Consider the following 17671-nt stretch of genomic DNA (forward strand, 5'->3'; position numbering starts at 1 on the left):
TGGCTGTTTTTTTAAAAAAAAACTTTATCTAGTACAGGTTTAGTCTATGGTCCAGCACTCTTGGGACCAGGCCACAGAAAACCTACACTGAAATTACCCTTGATCGTCCTCCCCAGAGTTGACCTGTTGTTTATAAATAGAGACACTCCTGGGTCAGACAGGGTTTCCGAGAACTGCTCTTACACCCAAGTTTCTGAAAATAGGAAATGCTGTCAGCCAAGATCACAAAAATTGCTCTGATATGTTAATCAGCTGCAGATTAGGTTACATCTTAGTTAATGTTCAATCTTAGTTAGAATTTGTTAGACTAAATAGAGATTTATTTTGTCATGTGAACATCAGGATGTACAGTGAAATGCATCGTTTTGTGCCAACAACCAACACAGTCCAAAGAGGCGCTGGAGGCAGCCCACAAGTGTTACCATGCGTCTGGCACCAGCACAGCATGCCCGCAATTTACCAACTCTCAACTCTTTAGAATGTGAGAGAGGAGCCCATACAGACACAGGAGAACGTTCAGACTCCTTACAGATGGTAGCAGGAATTGAACCCCAATCAGCCATCACCGGCGCTATAAAGCATTGTGCTAACTGCTGTACTGCCTATTCTTCCCATGGTCCACTCTCCTCTCCTACGAGATTGCTTCTTCTTCAGCCCTTTACTCCTTCAACCTATCACTTCCCAGCTTCCTACTTCATTTTCCCTCCCCCACCTACTGATCTTCCCTCCCCCCCCACCCACTGATCTTCCATATAACCATATAACAATCACAGCTCGGAAACAGGCCATCTCGGCCCTCCTAGTCCGTGCCGAACTCTTAATCTCACCTAGTCCCACCTACCCGCACTCAGCCCATAACCCTCCACTCCTTTCCTGTCCATATACCTATCCAATTTTACCTTAAATGACACAACTGAACTGGCCTCTACTACTTCTACAGGAAGCTCATTCCACACAGCTATCACTCTCTGAGTAAAGAAATACCCCCTCGTGTTTCCCTTAAACTTTTGCCCCCTAACTCTCAAATCCCTCCCCCACCCACTGATCTTCCCCTTCACCTACCGGCCCTGCATCTCCCCCGCCCAGCTTTTTACTCTGGCTTCCTTCCCAGTCCCGTCAAAGGGTCTCAGACCGAAATGTGGACTGTTTATTCCTACCCACGGATGCTGCCTGACCTGCTGAGTTCCTCCAGCATTTTCGGTGTGTTTCTCTGGATTTCCAGCAACTGCAGAATCTTGTGTTTCAGATTTTTCCGGCAATGAAGTACTTCCAATATGTTAGCGATATTATTTTGATCAGCTGATTGCTCACAGCAAGCTCTCGCAAAACCCAATTCTGATGAGATAACCCATTTACCTGATCAATAATGGTGGATGTGCCTGTTGTTCTTTATAAAAGAGCTATGGGAATCTTTTGGGAGAGAGCACGAGAGAGCATGCTCGTTGTGGGACGAGGGGTCTATTCCTGTGCTGTACTGTTTCCTTTTCGATGAAGGGGCAATCTGGAAAGCTGGAGGCAGATTCAATTGTAGGTTTAAAGGGAGGTGGGGGGTAGGGAGATTTAAAGGGGAATGAAAGGGTTAACACATAAGGAGCATTTGATGGCTCCAGGCCTGTACTCACTGCAATTTAGATGAATGGGGGCGGTGGGGGGAGATCTCATTGAAACCTGTCAGATATTGAAAGGCCGAGATAGAGTGGACATGGACAGGATGTTTCCTATAGTGGGGGAGTCCAAGACCAGAAGGCACAGAATAGAGGGCCATCCCTTTAGAACAGAGATGAGGAGGAATTTCTTTAGCCAGAGGATGGAAAATCTGTGGAAGTCACTACTCTGGAGGCCAGGTCATCGGGTAGATTTATAGTGGAGGTTGACAGTGTCAAAAGTGATGGGGAGAAGACAGGAAAATAAACAGACATCCCACCCTGCAAAAACCCATTTCAGGGAGGTAGCACCCCCGCCACCCCATATCCCACCCCCCCGGTCGACCTCCAAGGGTGTATGAAATACTTTGTCTAGTGATTTTCTCTAATCTGTAAACCAAGTTGGGTATATGCAGAAAATGTGACGTTAAAATATGTACTTGTATTATATTATCATGGAGTCGTTTGTTTTAAATTCTGTTACAACTTTAAGCAAGTCTAAAGGGAGTTTGGCCTCATCACATTGGACATCAATAGAGTAGCTCCTTAGCAGCTAGCCAGCTAGTTTAAATAATGTTAGCTATGCTAATGAACAAATGACACCTGTTAAACTCACCTCAACATGTCTTTTACATTTTAACCCACCATGGGCAATAGAAGAGTCACTGTTGCAAACAGTGCAGCAAGCAACACTCATTATTTTTGAGGTCGACTGTAAAGCCCGCCCACAGAGAAAACTGATTGGTCTCTCTTAGACCTATCAGGATGCTCCCTCTCTAAAAAAAAATCGACTTCCAGGATATTATATATAATTTGCGGGCGTCAGGGAGCCGCGATCAATATGCGGCTCCGGAACTTTTGGGAGAGGTGGGATGTCTGAATAAATCAGCCATGATGAAAGGCGATGAAAGGCCTACCTATTCTGTCTTATGGTACATAATCTTTCTAACTTTTTAAAACCCAAGTTCTATGACTCTAAGAATTACTAATAATGTTCTTTTAAATCTAAAATGACCTCACAATCTACCTTGTTATGGCTTTGAACTTTATTGTCTGCCTGCTCTGTAGCTTCTCTGTAACCGTATCACCGTATTCTGCATTTTCTTGTCGTTCCATGTGCTACTTCAATGCACTGAAGTGATGAAATGGTCTGTATGGATGGTGTGCAAAACAAAATCTTTTACTGTACATGTGGCAATAATAAATCAATTTAACTGTTAGGTACTGCTACGAAGTTAGGAAAAACTTAACTTGATTCAAAAAATTTTTTCAAAGACTCTTGGGAAATTTTGGGAAGATTTATAAGCCAGGGCTTTCTCCTGCCCCCTTCCTTTCCAGTCCTGATGAAGGGCCTAGGTCAGAAAAGCTGAATCTTTATTCCCCTCCACAGACGCTGCCTGATTTGACGAGCTCCTCCAACATTTTGTGTGTTGCTTTAAGATTTCCAGCATCTGCAGAATCTCTTGTACTTTCTAACCCTGAGACTGCTTGAGATTAAAATTGGAAAATTACAGATCTTTTCAGGACTGAGGATTAACCCTCTCGCATTCATTCACCCCAACACTGGGAGAGAGGGCCGTCAGAACAATAACCCAGTCGCTGACCGGCAGCATCGCAAACCAAGCTCTGTGATCGTTCTCTTCCGTCTGTGGAATTCAGACGATGTGGAGGCCAAATCATATTTAAAGTGAAGGGTGAAAGGTCCTTGATTGTAGCAAGTGTGTCAAAGGGTACGGGAAGGAGGCAGGAGAATGGGTTTGAGAGGGGTAATTAATCAACTCTGCCATGGACAGTCCTAAGCCTGGCTGTGAAAGGAGGAACTTAGTTGCTGGAAACCCCATCTCATAAAAACACGGGGCTACAGAAACACCAACAGAAGCTTCAAAGCCCTCATCTCTGGCATTATCCATGCTGGAATGGCAAAGCAGACTCAATGGGCCGAGCGGCCTAGTTCTGTTCCAATGAACAACAGCACCACCGCACAGGAAGCTCAAATCGGTTAATTTACTCAACTGGCTGTTTGTGGGACTCAGAAATCCAAGCAGCCTGTCTCCAGGCAATCCGCAGATGTGGGAAGGCACGGCACAAACCACAATCCTTCTATTTTCTCAAGCATGCCACTGAGAGCTTTGCCTTTCTGTCCAGTAAGAGCTGGCAAGCTAGCGCTTGTCCAGAGGCGAGAGGGAAAAAAAAAACTGTTCTGCACACTGTGAGAGCTTAAGCTCTGAGAGGCAAGCTGGGGGCAGATTCGACTGGAGGCTGAAAGTGAGAGGAGAAAAGATTTAAAGGGACCCGAGGAGCATTGCCCCACCAACACACTGTGTATATGGAACAAGCCGCCAAGGTGGTGGGGGCAGGTACAATTAAGGTCGCCCCATCACCCTCTTCTACACACATCCTATCGTAATTTATATTTTTTGTATGCATCAAAATGCACTGCTGCCACAAAGCAACAAATTTCACAACATTTACCGCTGGTATTAAACCAGATTCTGATTCTGATTTTAAAAATCATTTAGACTGGTACATCGATGGGAAAGATTTAGAGGGATATGAGCCAAGTGCAGGTAAATGAGGCTAGCTCGGGTCAGCATGGGTCCAGTGGGCCGAAGGGCCTGTTTCTGTGCAATATTTGAAAAAAAAAGGATATGCAAGGTTATGGAGAAATTAAATAATTTGGAAGCAGACTGGGGTGTTAGAGGCAGACGCATTAGGGATATACCAAAACCTCTTAGGTTGGAACATAGATTATAGGAAAATGGAGGGAAGGATTAGATTGATCTTGAACTAGTGTAAAGGGTTGGCATAAAATTGTGGGCCAAATGGCCTGTACTGTGCTTTAATGTCCTGCGTTCAGTCACACAGGACAGAAAATATCCTTTTATCCCATTGAGTCAATGATAATCATAATATTAATCCCATTTTATTTTCCACACATCCCATCAGCCACCCCCCCCCCCCACAGATTCTACCCCCTCATTTACAGACTAGGGGTAACTTGCAGTAGCCAATTGACCTGCTAACCCTCGTGCCTATTGAATGTGAAGGGAGATCAGAGCATATGGTGTAGGCCAACACAGTTACAGAGCGAATGGGGAAACTACACACAGACGGCAAACCGAGGTCAAGGTCAAACTTCACCTCTCTTCCTTTGAGCCACTTTACACTCTATAGGCCTCCTCAATTTTGCTCTCAGTGAGATTTGTTGGCTAGCAAAAGAAAGAAAAATGGAGGGCTATGTGGGAGGGAAGAATTAGATTGAGTAGATTAAAGAGTCAGCACGCCATTGTGGGCCAAAGGGCCTGTACTGTGCTGTCATGTTCTCGGAGACTGCAAATCACTGCTCCTTCTAAACTGCACGAGTGCGCAGCCGCACAGTAACTGAAATGCTCCCATATACATACCTTTGTTGCCGCAAAGCTGGAATTTTCTTTTATATAATGTTTTATTAAATCGCCATAGTTTTCAGGTGATATAAAAAAATCCCTACTTAAAGCAATGGTTGGTCCGCACAGCTGTAAAAAAAATCTGAAGCAACTTTAGACTGTACTAAGCTGTACTGTTCTATCTTCTATGTTGAAAGCGATGGGATTGAGATTAACTTTTCCAGCTATGCATCAATACACAGTAGAGATAGAAAGATGCTGAACACACACAAAATGCTAAAGGAATTCAACAGGTTAGATGGCATCTGTGGGGGAGAATAAACAGTCAATGGTTCAGGTCAAGGCCCTCATCTTCATTTATAAAGACCCTCCTTTTGTTTACGTTGCCCCTGCAAAGAGCAGCTCGGAACTCCCATAGCATCATCACACAGAGGTCCTGTGCTGGGTTACATCTTCAGTTCAAGAGGTAACAGTTGAGGGGACCTCACGAAGAGATCAAGGCAGAGGTAATTCCAGAATTCTGGGTCCTTGGCAGCAGAAAACAGAACCTCCAGAGCAGCTAAATTCAGAGTAAATTCGAGAGGGTCTCCTATAAAACATAGAACAGTACAGCACAATACAGGCCCTTCAGCCCATGATGTTGTGCCGACCATTTAACCTACTCCAAGATCAATCTGACCCTTCCCTCCCACATAGCCCTCCATTTTTCCATCATCCATGGGCCTATCTAAGAGCCTCTTAAATGCCCTTCCTGTGCCACCACCCCTGACAGGCCATTCCATGCACCCACCATTGTCTGTGTTAAAAACATACTCCTGACATCCCCTCTAAACTTTCCTCCGATCACCCGAAAATGATATCCCCTCATATTACCCATTTCCACCCTGCGAAGGAATCTCCAGCTGTCCACCCAATTAGTGCCTCCTATCATCTTATACACCTCCATCAAGTCACCCCTCCTTCTCCTTTGCCCCAAAGAGAAGTTCTAGCTCACCCAGTATGTGGGGGGGTGGGGGGGGGGGGATTTGAAAATGGAGGCTTTGCTCTACCCTGGAAGGTCTGTCAGGGTAAACTTGGTCTTTCTTTGTTACAAACCTCTTCAGCATCTAGTGTTGGCTGATTTGCCATCAGCATGGGGGATTAGTGACTATCTAGCCGAGTGACTCATTTCACAGTAACCCAGTGGTTTAGGTTTGAGGGAGAGGAGGAGTGAGAGAGAGGGGAAGAATGTTTTTCACCGAGAGTGGTGGAATATGGAATGTACTGCCTGAGGTGTGGAACACATCGAACTCGCTGTTATCAGTGGAAGTGAATTCATAGAATGTACGTGAGAAGCTTGTGTAGATTAAATCACAGAAATTTCCTTCGTTCTACGTATTCCTCCCCCACGCTCTCCTCATCCCAAAGCATCAGCATTCATCTCTATAGATGCTGCCTGACCTGCTGAATTCCTCCAGCGTGTCGTGTGCGTTTTTGAGATGAGTGTGGAACCAGCCCCGATCTAACCCCAGCCTAATCACGGGGCAATTTACAACACCAAATAACCCACCAGGTTGGTAGGTATTTGAACAGTGGGAGAAAACCCACATGCTCAACGGGAGAACGTACAAATTCCTTACGGCTGCAGGTGGGAATTGAACCTGTCGCTGGTTCTGTAAAGCGTCGTGCTAACCGTTACGCCGCCCCACTGTGCTGTTCCAAGTTTTCCAGCACCTGCAGAATTTCCTGTGTTTATGACACCTCTCTATCCTATTTCTGACAAGGGGTCTTAGACTCAACACGTTCTCCCTCCACAGATGCTGGCCAGGCTGAGTATTTCCGATATTCTCTGCTTTAATCAAAGACCCCATCTACGTGAGAGATTTTCTCTTCTCCCCTCTCCCATTGGGTAGAGGATAAAGCCCAAAAGCACTTACCACCAGGCTCAAGAATCTTCTATCCTGGTGCTACGTGACTGTTGTATCATGCCCTGGTACAGTTGACCTCATTAGAAACAATGCAGGAGCTCAGCAGGTAGATGAAGGGCCGTGATAGATGCTGCCTGACATCCTGAGTTACTCCAGCACTGTCTGTGTGCGTGTCCCTCTCCCTCTCTCACTCAAGGTTTCCATTAGCTGCAAATTCTCTTGTGCTCCTGAGGCCCAAGCCCTTGCACCTTAGCTTTCCTGCACTGCACCTTCTCTGCGCCTGGGACACTTCACACTGCACTCTGATACTGCTTTCCCCCTGTACCGATATGATTAAAGTGACCTGTGCATATCACTGGCACGTGGTGAAAGATACTGTTCTGGCGGCAGCTGTACATTGCAATGCGTAATAAAAACTATAAATTACAGTAAAATACAAATTGAATTATATTAATGCAACAGAGAGTAAATAATGGGTATTGCACGTGGCATGAAAGTTTTTCACTGTACGTACGACTATAATAAACTAATCAGTTTTTGTGGCTTTCCTTCACTTCCGCTAAAACGCTGAACGGTTAAGGAACGTCCAAGTGTTATTAATTAAAGCTAGGTTACAGTCGCCGCCAACCGACCCGCTCGACTGGAAAGCCAGGTCAGGGCGGCCTGTGCCGTTCGCATTACGCGCCACACTGTCAACTTATCAACAGGCTAATCCGGTTCAATTGCCCAAATCATCTCTCGCCTGAGAGAGCCGAACTAACGCGAGGGGGGGGTCAGAACCGCTTCCAGCTTTTCCCAACGAAACGCCGTTATCTTAGGAAGGATTTTGAATTCGAAAGTGGCGCAGCTTAGGTGCGCGTGGGTTAGGATCGAGAGGTTTTAACCCGACAACACAACAAATTACACGCACAAAATGCTGGTGGAACGCAGCAAGTTAAACGCTTTAACCAACCTGACCTCTTCAGGGCCCGAGGGGAGAATGCACCAAGAGAACCCAAGTCATCTGCTCTGAAACATGTCGCAATAACTCTCTACTATATTAAGCCGAGAGGCGCTGGAGGGAGACATAACAGGCGCCGCTAACCTTTATGACTAAATACCATATATATTTATAACATCTTTCTTTTAAACAAGCGAGTCCGTGAATCATTCCTCTGGGTACAACTGCAGTTACTTGGCAGTAACTATCTTTTTTTGCTTTGTTTTTGAAGTGTTAACCAATCGGTCAACTTCAACTTTTGCAGACAGAAAGAGGCTTGGGGAGGGACACTTATTAAAACTTACCAAATATGGATATAGGTGTGGAGTTAAAGCGAGCTGTTCTGAACTGCCGGGCGCTTTCTACCCGTGACAAAGTCACCAGTGATATCGTCGACTTTTGAAGTGAAAGTAACGTCAAAGTATTAAAAAAAACCAGTTTCGTTTAAGTACTTTTCCCAAGTAGCAAAGCCTTTTACGCTTGGAACCGTAGCACTTCCGCATCGCTAATTGAAGAGTCCAGGGCGGGACCTCGCTCTTAAAGCGAGATGTCAAATCCTAAGTGGGCGGTGTTTTATGTTGTAATTGCTTTTAGAGACAACGGGTCACCAGCATTCTTTTCTGACGTGGATTTTAATAATATAAAAAAGACTAATGGCAAATAATAGTCACCTCGATTTATCAGTGTACACGTGTAATGGTCAGCCGACCCGCATCCAGAAGGGTAGTCGAATAAGGGTTAGCCCCTAATTTTTTATAAAGAGTCGCGTTTTCTTTTGTCCGGATGAAGTTGACTGTCCACAGACGCTGCTTGACCCATCGGGTCCCTTCAGCAGAGGAGTGTGGTAGAGCAGGGGGAGCTGGAAAACAGGTCCAGCGTTCCTTGAAAGTGAAATCACGGGTAGATAGGGTCAAAAAGAAAACTTTTGGAGCACCCTGCCTTCATAAATTAGGAAGTTGAGTACAGGAGTTGGGATGTTATGTTGAAATTGTAGAAACAAGAGAGAATCTGCAGATGCTGGAAATCCGAGCGACACCCGCAAAATGCCGGAGGAACTCAGCAGGCCAGGCAGCATCTGTGGAAAAGAGTACCGTCGACATTTCAGGCCCAGACCCTTCAGCAGGACTGGAGAAAAAAGCTGAGGAGTGGATTTAAAAAGTGGGGGAGGGGAGAGAGAAACACAAGGTGCTAGGTGAAACTGGGAGGGAGAGCGATGGAGTAAGCACAGGAGCCGGGAAGTTGATTGGTGAAAGAGACACAGGACTGGGAAAGGGGGAGTCTGATAGGTGGGGATAGATGGCCGTAGAAGAAAGAAAAGGGGGGGGAAGAGTATCGGAGAGAGGTGATGGGCAGGCGAGGAGATAAGGTGAGAGAAGGAAAAAGGGGATGGGGACTGGTGAAGAGGGCTTTACCAGAAGTTCGAGGAATTGATTTTCACGCCATCAGGTTGGAGGCTACCCAGACAGAATATAAGGTGTTGTTCCTCCAACCCGCGCGTGGCCTCAACACGATAGCAGAGGATGCAATGGATGGACATATCGGAATGGGAATGGGAAGTGGAATTAAAATGGGTGGCTACTGGGAGATCCTGCTTCTGGCGATGGAGCATAGGTGCTTGACGAAACAGTCTCCCAGTCTACGTCAAGTCTCACCGATATACAGGAGGCCACACCGGGAGCAATGGGCATGGTATCAAAATTGTATAAAGTTTTGGTAAAGCTAAATTTGAAGTATTATGTACAGTTCTAGTCACTTATCTAAAGAGGATACCGATAAGATTGAAGAGTTGATGCACCATCAATAACTTGGAAACGTGAGGTGAGATATAGGCTTTTATTGGCTGGAAGAAAGAACAAACAGCAAGTGACCACCAGACAACATCTTGGAGACTGAGGGGGGAGCAGTGCCTCCAATCGCCTTTATACCGGGGTCTGTGAGAGGAGCCACAGGAGCAGTCAGCGGGGGGGGGGGGCTTGTCCAGACAGGTAGATGTAGTTCACCACAAGAGGGAAGAGAAAAATTACAGGGATGTTACCAGGACTTGAAGACCAGAGTTATCGCAAAAGGTTGAGCAGATTAGGACTCCTGACCTCACGCATCATGAAGACCCCAGAGAGGCTCACCTCCGACCCCTGGTCAGATCAGCCCTCAATCTCCTGCAGTTTGCCTACCAGGAGCACATTGGAGTCATCTACCTGCTGCGCCTCATCCCATTTGGATAAGCAGGAGGCAGCACTGTGAGGATTATGCTTGTTGGAGGGGAAGATATCATTCTGAAGACATCTGACTTGCACATTCCGCCTTTAATCTCTCTTATGGCTAGGAGGGCGCTCCTGCTTCAATGGAAGGATGCTGCTCTGCCTAGTCACGCTCAGTGGTTACCGGATGTTACGGCATGCTTAAATTTAGAGAAGATTCACAGTTCAATTTCTGAATCTTACCAAGATTTTCAAAATCTGTGGGGACCATTATTGAATTATTTTCAAAACCTTTGATTTCCCGTTAAAGTACAGATGCTGGTTAATAGCATATTTCACCATCTGATAAGGTTTCTCCCCCCCCCCTTTTTTTCTTTACCAAACAGCTTTGGCTTTGGTAGTGGGTATAGATTTATATATATATATAAATTATTCATATCTCAACATACAAATTAATCTAATCTACATGAATATAGGGTAAGGGGTTCAGTAATATGATTCAAATATAATGTATTTGGTATTACATCTTACTTTTGTTTTAAAATATGTATTTTCTTGAACTCTGTATTCTTCTATGTAGAAATTAATAAAAATATTGAAAAAGGAAAGGATCATGTTTTTTGATTTCTTAAGTGCCTTCAATACAACACCCATTGCCGGGGTAAAAGCTTCATTCAATGCAGGTTGGCACTTCCATTGTATCCTGGATAATGGACTACCTGACCGGCAGACCACAGTGTGTGCAGCTTCAGAGCTGTGTGTCAGCAATGGCTATAAGCAACACTGGGGCCCCACAAGGGACTGTATTGGCTCCCTTCCTGTTTACCCTGTGTACCTTGGAGTTTAGAAACAACACTGAGTCATGTCATCTGCAGAAATTCTCTGATGACTCAGCAATAGTTGGGTGTGTAAAGGGAGGACAGGAGGATGAACACAGGGCCTTCATGGAGGACTTTGTCAAATGGTGCAAGCTGAATCATCTGCAGCTCAACATCAGTAAGACAAAGGAGATGGTGGTGGACTTTAGGAAGACTACGCCTGCACTGCTCCCTCTTACTATTGATGGTGTGGACATGGATGTGGTGAGGACCTACAGTGGATGCACCTGGACGACAGACTTGGGTGGAGCACCAACACAGAGGCTGTGTACAAGAAGGGCCAAAGTCACCTCTACTTCCTGAGGAGACTGAGGTCCTTTGGAAGTATGCAGGCCTCTCCTTCACATGTTCTACCAATCTGTTGTTGCTCATACAATATTTTATGTGGTGGTGTGCTGGGGCAGTGGCATCAACACCGGCAATGCCAATAGGCTCAATATTCTGCTTTGAAAGGCTGGCTCTGTTGTAGGAGTCAAACTGGACACACTGGAGGCTGTGGTAGAACAAAGGACCCTACGGAAAATCCTGGCAATTCTGGACAATTGTTTCTCACCCTTTGCATGCCACCTTGGCCGAACAGAGGAGCACTTTTAGTAATAGACTAACAAATGCGATGTTTGAAAGAGCACTATATAAAGTCATTCCTATCCTCGGCCATTAGGTTCTATAATGAGTCAACCTATAGCCAGGGAAGTGATGAGCCCCTCCTGTTAAGACTGTTTGAGATCATTTATTTTTTATTCTTTCTTACTTCTCTTCTAATATTTGTATATCTGTGCACTTGTAATGCTACTGTGACACTGTAATTTCCTTTCGGATCAATAAAGTATCTATCTATATATAACCCTGGAGTGTAGGAGAATGAGGGCAAGTCTCCTAGAGATATACACAATTATGAGGGGTATAGTAGGGTAAATGTAAAAAGACTTTTTCCACTGAGGTTGAGTGAGACTAAAACTAGGGATTAATGGGTGTTGTGTTCTTTATACATACCGTGGTGGGTTACTCATAAAGAAACATATTCTGGAAGAACATAACTAGAACTTTTATTTAACAGCAAACAGCAACCATGTTTTTAACATACAAGCTTCTCGATCATTCTGTCATCTCTGCGCATGCCCCAAACTCTGTCCAATCACGTTCTTACACGTGACGTGATATCACCACATCTTCCTTTCCTTAAAAAGAAAAACAATTAGCAACATTAATCAAAAAAAAGTGCATAATTTAACATGTCTCTATCCGTCTCTCTGGGGGTTTACGAACAGGAGCAGACCTTCTAAGTGGTTCACACAGTTCTTGTGTTTCGTTGTTATTTTCGTGTTTCGTCTGCTCTGCATCAGTTAAATGAAACTCTGAAGTTGGCTCTTTCTTGAGATCTTTGAGAAGAAATCGCAATTCATTCATTAACTGTGTAATCTCTTTTTTGTGCTGAGACTTCATCATTTCAATAAAGCTTCTCAATTCCTTCACTTGTGCTTTCACTTCTTCAACTGGATCCTGATTCTTGTCACTCTTTGGCTTCAGATCAGTATTGTACTGTACCGGCAAGTTTGGTGTTGGTGGCAATGCTTTGTCAGATGCTGGTAACAAAGGGATGGGTCTGGGATTTTTCTTTATGACTTTTTACTTTTGCCGCATTGGAACCAAATTCTGTTCTCTCTCTCTCTTTCATCAAGTCACTGTATTCTGACTCTGTGTCACTGTCCAGGACTAAGACTCTTTTCACCAAATTCAGTCTCTCACAGGCAGATAAACCCAGTATTGACTGTACATTCTTTGGCATGACCAGAAATGAAAGCGTGTGCTCAATAGTTTTTGTGTGATACTTTTGCCACACAAGCTCCTTTAACTGGAATGTCTGCACCTGAATACCCAGTCACTTTTATATTTGTCTGACGTAACTTTGGTCTTGGCTTTAATGCATTAAACTCAGATTCTGCAAGAACATTTACTTGTGCTCCAGTATCCAGTTTAAACAGAATATTGTTTTGGTTCACTTGCAACGGAATAGCCCAGTCATTCTTACTTTCTTTGTTTTCACAAAGCACATCGATATAAAACTCCTCACGTTCATTTTCAAGCACTACATTTACATGTTTTATTGTGTTTCTACTTCTGCAACAGCATGAAAAATGATTACTCTTACCACAGGAATTGCACATTTTCCCATACACTGGACTCTTTTTAAGTCGGTGCTCCCACCCACAGCGATCACAAACTTTTTTCTTTCAGATGACGTCTTGCTCTCTGTTGGTTTCGTTGTCGCTTCATTATTTTTTCTAACAGGTTTGCGCTTTTCCACAGTGTCTACGTAGTTCTCAATAAAAAGCTCTTTAGCCTGCGACATCACGGATTCTGAAGCTTTGCAGAGAATCAAAGCTTTTTCCAAATTTACGTCTGGTTCTCTTAAGAGTCTTTCTCTCAGAGCATTATCCAGAATGCCACAAACAATTCTGTCTTTAATCAGAGAGTCTGTCAGCTCTGCAAACTCACATGTTTTACTGCAGTTTCTCAACTTGGTAACAAATTGATCAATCGTTTGACCAGCTCTCTGCTGACAGGTAAAGAATTTTTACCTTTCATACGTCACATTGCGCTTCAGTATGCAAAATGCGTCAAATTTGTCCATTATCGCTGTTCTCAAAAGTAAAATAGTTATATACCTCAATTGTGTTGTCACCAATCACGTGGAGTAGAACTTGTTCCTGCCCCACTGAACTCATATCTGCATACCTTGAATCAGTTTTATCCCCCCAGTTCAGTCCCTTCCTACCTACATCCATGACACATCACACTCTGGATCTTTTCAATAATTTCAAGTTCCCTGGCCTTAAGCATCTTATTTTCACCATGGATGTCCCGTCCCTAAACACCCCCATCTCCCAGTAGTAAGGACTCAAAGCTCTCCGTTTCTTTCTGGACACCAGACCTAACCAATTCCCCTCCACCCCCACTCTCCTCCGCCTGGCAGAACTTGTCCTCACTCTAAGTAATTTCTCCTTTGGCTCCTCCAACTTCCTTCAAACAAACGGTGTAGCCATGGGCACTTGCATGGGTCCCAGCTATGCCTGCTTTTTTGCCAGCTACGTGGAGCAGTCTATGTTCCAAGCCTACAATGGTGACCGTCCTGCACTTTTCCTACGCTACATTGACAACTGCTTTGGCGCTGCTTCCTGCATTCATGCTGAACTTGACGACTTCATCAATGTTGCCTCCAATTTCCACCCTGCCCTCAAGTTTACCTGATCGATTTCCGACACCTCCCTCCCCTTTCTCAATCTCCATCTCTATCTCTGGAGACAGCTTATTTACTGATGTCTATTACAAACTGACTGACTCTCACAGCTACCTAGACTATACCTCTTCCCACCCAGTAACTTGTAAAAATGCCATCCCCTTCTCTCAATTCCTCCATTTCTGCCACATCTGCTCCCAGAATGAGGCTTTTCATTCCAGGATGAAGGAGGTCCTTCTTCAATAAAAGGGGCTTCCCTTCCTCCACCATCAACCCCATCTTTTCCATTTTGCACACGTCTGCCGTCACCCCATCTTCCCGCCACCCCACCAGGGATAGGGTTCCACTTGTCCTCACCTACCACCCCACTAGCCTCTGCATCCAGCACATAATTCTCTAAAACTTCCATCATCTCCAACTGGATCCCACCGCCAAGCACATCTTTCCCTCCCCCACCTTATGCTTTCCACAGCCATCGCTCCCTATGCGACTCCCCTGTCCATTCGTCCCTCCCCCACTGATCTCCCTCCTGACACATCCTTGCAAGCAGAACAAATGCTACACCTCCTCCCTCCCTACCATTCAGGACCCCAAACAGTCCTTCCAGTCACTTCGCCTGTGAGTCTGCTGGGGTCATATGCTGTGTCTGGTGCTCCTGGTGTGCCACCTGTATACCGGTGAGACCTGACGTAAACTGGGAGACTGCTTCGCCGAGCACTCTGTCCGCCAGAACAAGCAGGATCTCTCAGTGGTCACACATTTGAATTCCACTTCCCATTCCCATATGTCAGTCCATGGCCTCCTCTACTGTCACGATGAGGCAGTACCTCATATTCCATCTGGGTAGCCTCCAACTTGATGGCCTGAACATCAACTTCTCGAACTTCTGTTAATGTGCCCCCTTTCACCATTTCCTATTCCCCTTTCCCTCTCTCACCTTATCTCCTTACCTACCTATCACCTCTCACTGCTGCACCTCTCACTTTTCTTTCTTCTATGGCCTTCTGTCCTCTCCTGTCAGATTCCCCCTTCTCCAGACCTGTATCTCTTTCACCAATCAACTTCCCAAATCTTTACTTCACCCCTTCCCAGTTTCACCTATCACCTTGTGCTTCTTTGTCCCCTTTCTCCACCTTCTAATTCTGACTCATCATCTGTTTTTTCTCCAGACCTGATGAAGGGTCTCAGCCTGAAGCATCCACTGTACTCTTTTCCACAGATGCTGCCTGGCCTGCTGAGTTCCTCCAGCGCTTTGCGTGTGTTGCCTGGATTTCCAGCATCTGCAGATTTTCTCTTGTTTGCGATAATGATATTAGTGCAAGTTGAAGAAAATATAATCTGAGGTAGAATTAGGTTTTGACAGACTGATTCAAGAGGATACGAAGGTGTTAATGGCCCTTGAGCAGTGGGTCCTTGGGCTCCTGACCAATGGCGCTATCGAGTAGAAGACTAGCCCCAGATGGTGTGGGGTCTTAATTAAGAATGAGGGCGGGGGGATCTTTTTGAAACCTAGCTTACGGTATATTGGATATAGAGAGGATGTTTCGTATAGTCGGGGAGTCTAGCACTACAGAATCGAAGGACATCTCTTCAGAACAGAACTGAGTAATTTCTTTAGCAAGAGGGTGGTGATTCTGTGGAATTCATTGCCACAATGGAAGTATTTATAGCAGAGGTTGCTAGATTCTTGATTAGTAAGGGTATCGAAGGTTACGGGGAGAATTGTGTTGAGAGGGAGAATAAAGCAGCCATGATGGAATAGCAGAGCAGACTCGATGGGCAGAAGGGTCTGGTTCTGCTCTTATACCGAAGGTCTTGTTTGCCAGCCTGGGATACCGGTGTCCTCGATAGTGGGGAACAATCTGTACCCATGATGAGTTCACCACTCCTTGCAATCTCCTTCAGAATCGCATTGCAGCAATTGCGAGCATGTGGCAAGTGCATATGCAGGCCGACCCATCGCGCGGTGAATCGATTGGGTCTCCAGGGCGCGGACCTGCGAGTGCGCATGTTTTCATTTGGGCAGGCTCGCTTCGAGTCTCCCAGTTGTGATGTGTACCATTACTAACGTGACTCAACAGGTCTAACCATGCCTCTCCGCCGTTCTTGCTCTGCGAATAAGTAACTCTTTCGATCCTGCGCATTGATGTCGCCGTACCAGTTGTTAATGCAACCGGACCAACTTCAGTGAGTTCCACTCCCTATCAACATCTCTTCAATCTTCTCACTTCCGATTCTTTTCCCAACAATCTTCATTCTCTGTACCTCAGAAGCCTTCTGCCAAGAGGCTCAATTTCTCCGTTTTTTCTCTGTAAAACATATGTACCCATTGCAAATGAGCTGCATGCCATCTTATCCTCAGAGGGACACTGATCGTGTTACCTAAAGCCTTGCACACACGGGCACTCACCCCAGCTCATGGACACTTAGGAATGTTTGGTACAAAACGCCAAGGTTTGGTGGCTGGGTACGGATAAAGCAGCTGAGAAATACTGTCAAACTTGTCATGGAGGCCAAACTGTATCTAGACCTGACCCTCCAGAACCACCAAAACTGACACCATTACCAGATGGTCCTCGGCAGGAGGTAGCTGTTGATTTGCTTGGACCTTTACCAACAAATCATTCCATTCTACAAGTAGTTGATTACTACAGTCTAGTTTATAAATATGAAGTCAAGTCAAGTCAAGTCAACTTTTATTGTCATTTTGATTTTGACCTCTACAATTACAGAGAGAGTTATTGACAGTCTGGAGAACATTTTCAGTAGACATGGGCTGCCTGTGTCACAAATCAGATAATAGACCTCAATTAAGATCTGAACAGTTCAAGGAATATTGTGAGAGTAACACAGTCATGGAGAGGTGCATGAGGTCGGTGAGGATGTAGTGAACAAGGCTGGTGTTCCCACCGGCTGCAGTAGACCTAGTTTGGACATTTCATCCTTCAAACCTTGACTAGCTTGGCCATTGGTGGTGTCTCACTTGTTGGTGGACATTGAAGTGCCCACCATGAGTACAGTTCATACCCATTTGGTGCTCCTCCTGTGTGGAGCACTCAGGCATTGAGTACAGGTGCTGGGACATCGTGCTGCAACTCCACAAATCGTTGGGTAGGCTGCATGTCACTCTGGTCGCTCAGCTGTAGGAAGGGAGGAAGGGGACTGCTCGGTAGCTTAGCAGTTAGCATAACATTTTACAATGCTAGTGAACGGGTTCAATTCCCGCTGCTGTCTGTAAGGAGTTTGGGCATTCTCCCCATAACCACATGGGTTTCATCCAGGTGCTCCGGTTTCCTCCAGCAAAGGGTGAGTGAGTTGTGGGCATGCTGGAAGCATGGCAATATTTCCGGGCTGACCCCAGCACATCCTTTTGGATTGTGTTGGTCCTGGACACAAATGACGCATTTCAATGTTTTGAATTTTCAAAAATTCGAAGTTCAAA

The 17671-nt window shown here is 45.3% G+C and overlaps 2 protein-coding genes across 2 annotated transcripts in view; both read right to left on the reverse strand.

Moving 5' to 3' along the window:
- zbtb47b (zinc finger and BTB domain containing 47b) overlaps window positions 1–8402 on the reverse strand; it is a 284439-nt gene extending 276037 nt beyond the window's left edge. Inside the window, exon 1 of the mRNA XM_073055030.1 lies at window positions 8221–8402. The gene's annotated coding sequence lies outside the window, so the exon portion shown is untranslated. The remainder of the gene's footprint in view (window positions 1–8220) is intronic.
- Window positions 8403–12012: 3610 nt separating this feature from the next.
- nktr (natural killer cell triggering receptor) overlaps window positions 12013–17671 on the reverse strand; it is a 243430-nt gene continuing 237771 nt past the window's right edge. The window contains exon 18 of the mRNA XM_073055021.1: window positions 12013–12169. Coding sequence (XP_072911122.1) covers window positions 12127–12169 — 43 coding nt within the window. The 3' untranslated portion in view covers window positions 12013–12126. The remainder of the gene's footprint in view (window positions 12170–17671) is intronic.

This window comes from Hemitrygon akajei, chromosome 8 (genome assembly GCF_048418815.1).
Source record: "Hemitrygon akajei chromosome 8, sHemAka1.3, whole genome shotgun sequence".
Lineage (NCBI taxonomy): Eukaryota > Metazoa > Chordata > Chondrichthyes > Myliobatiformes > Dasyatidae > Hemitrygon > Hemitrygon akajei.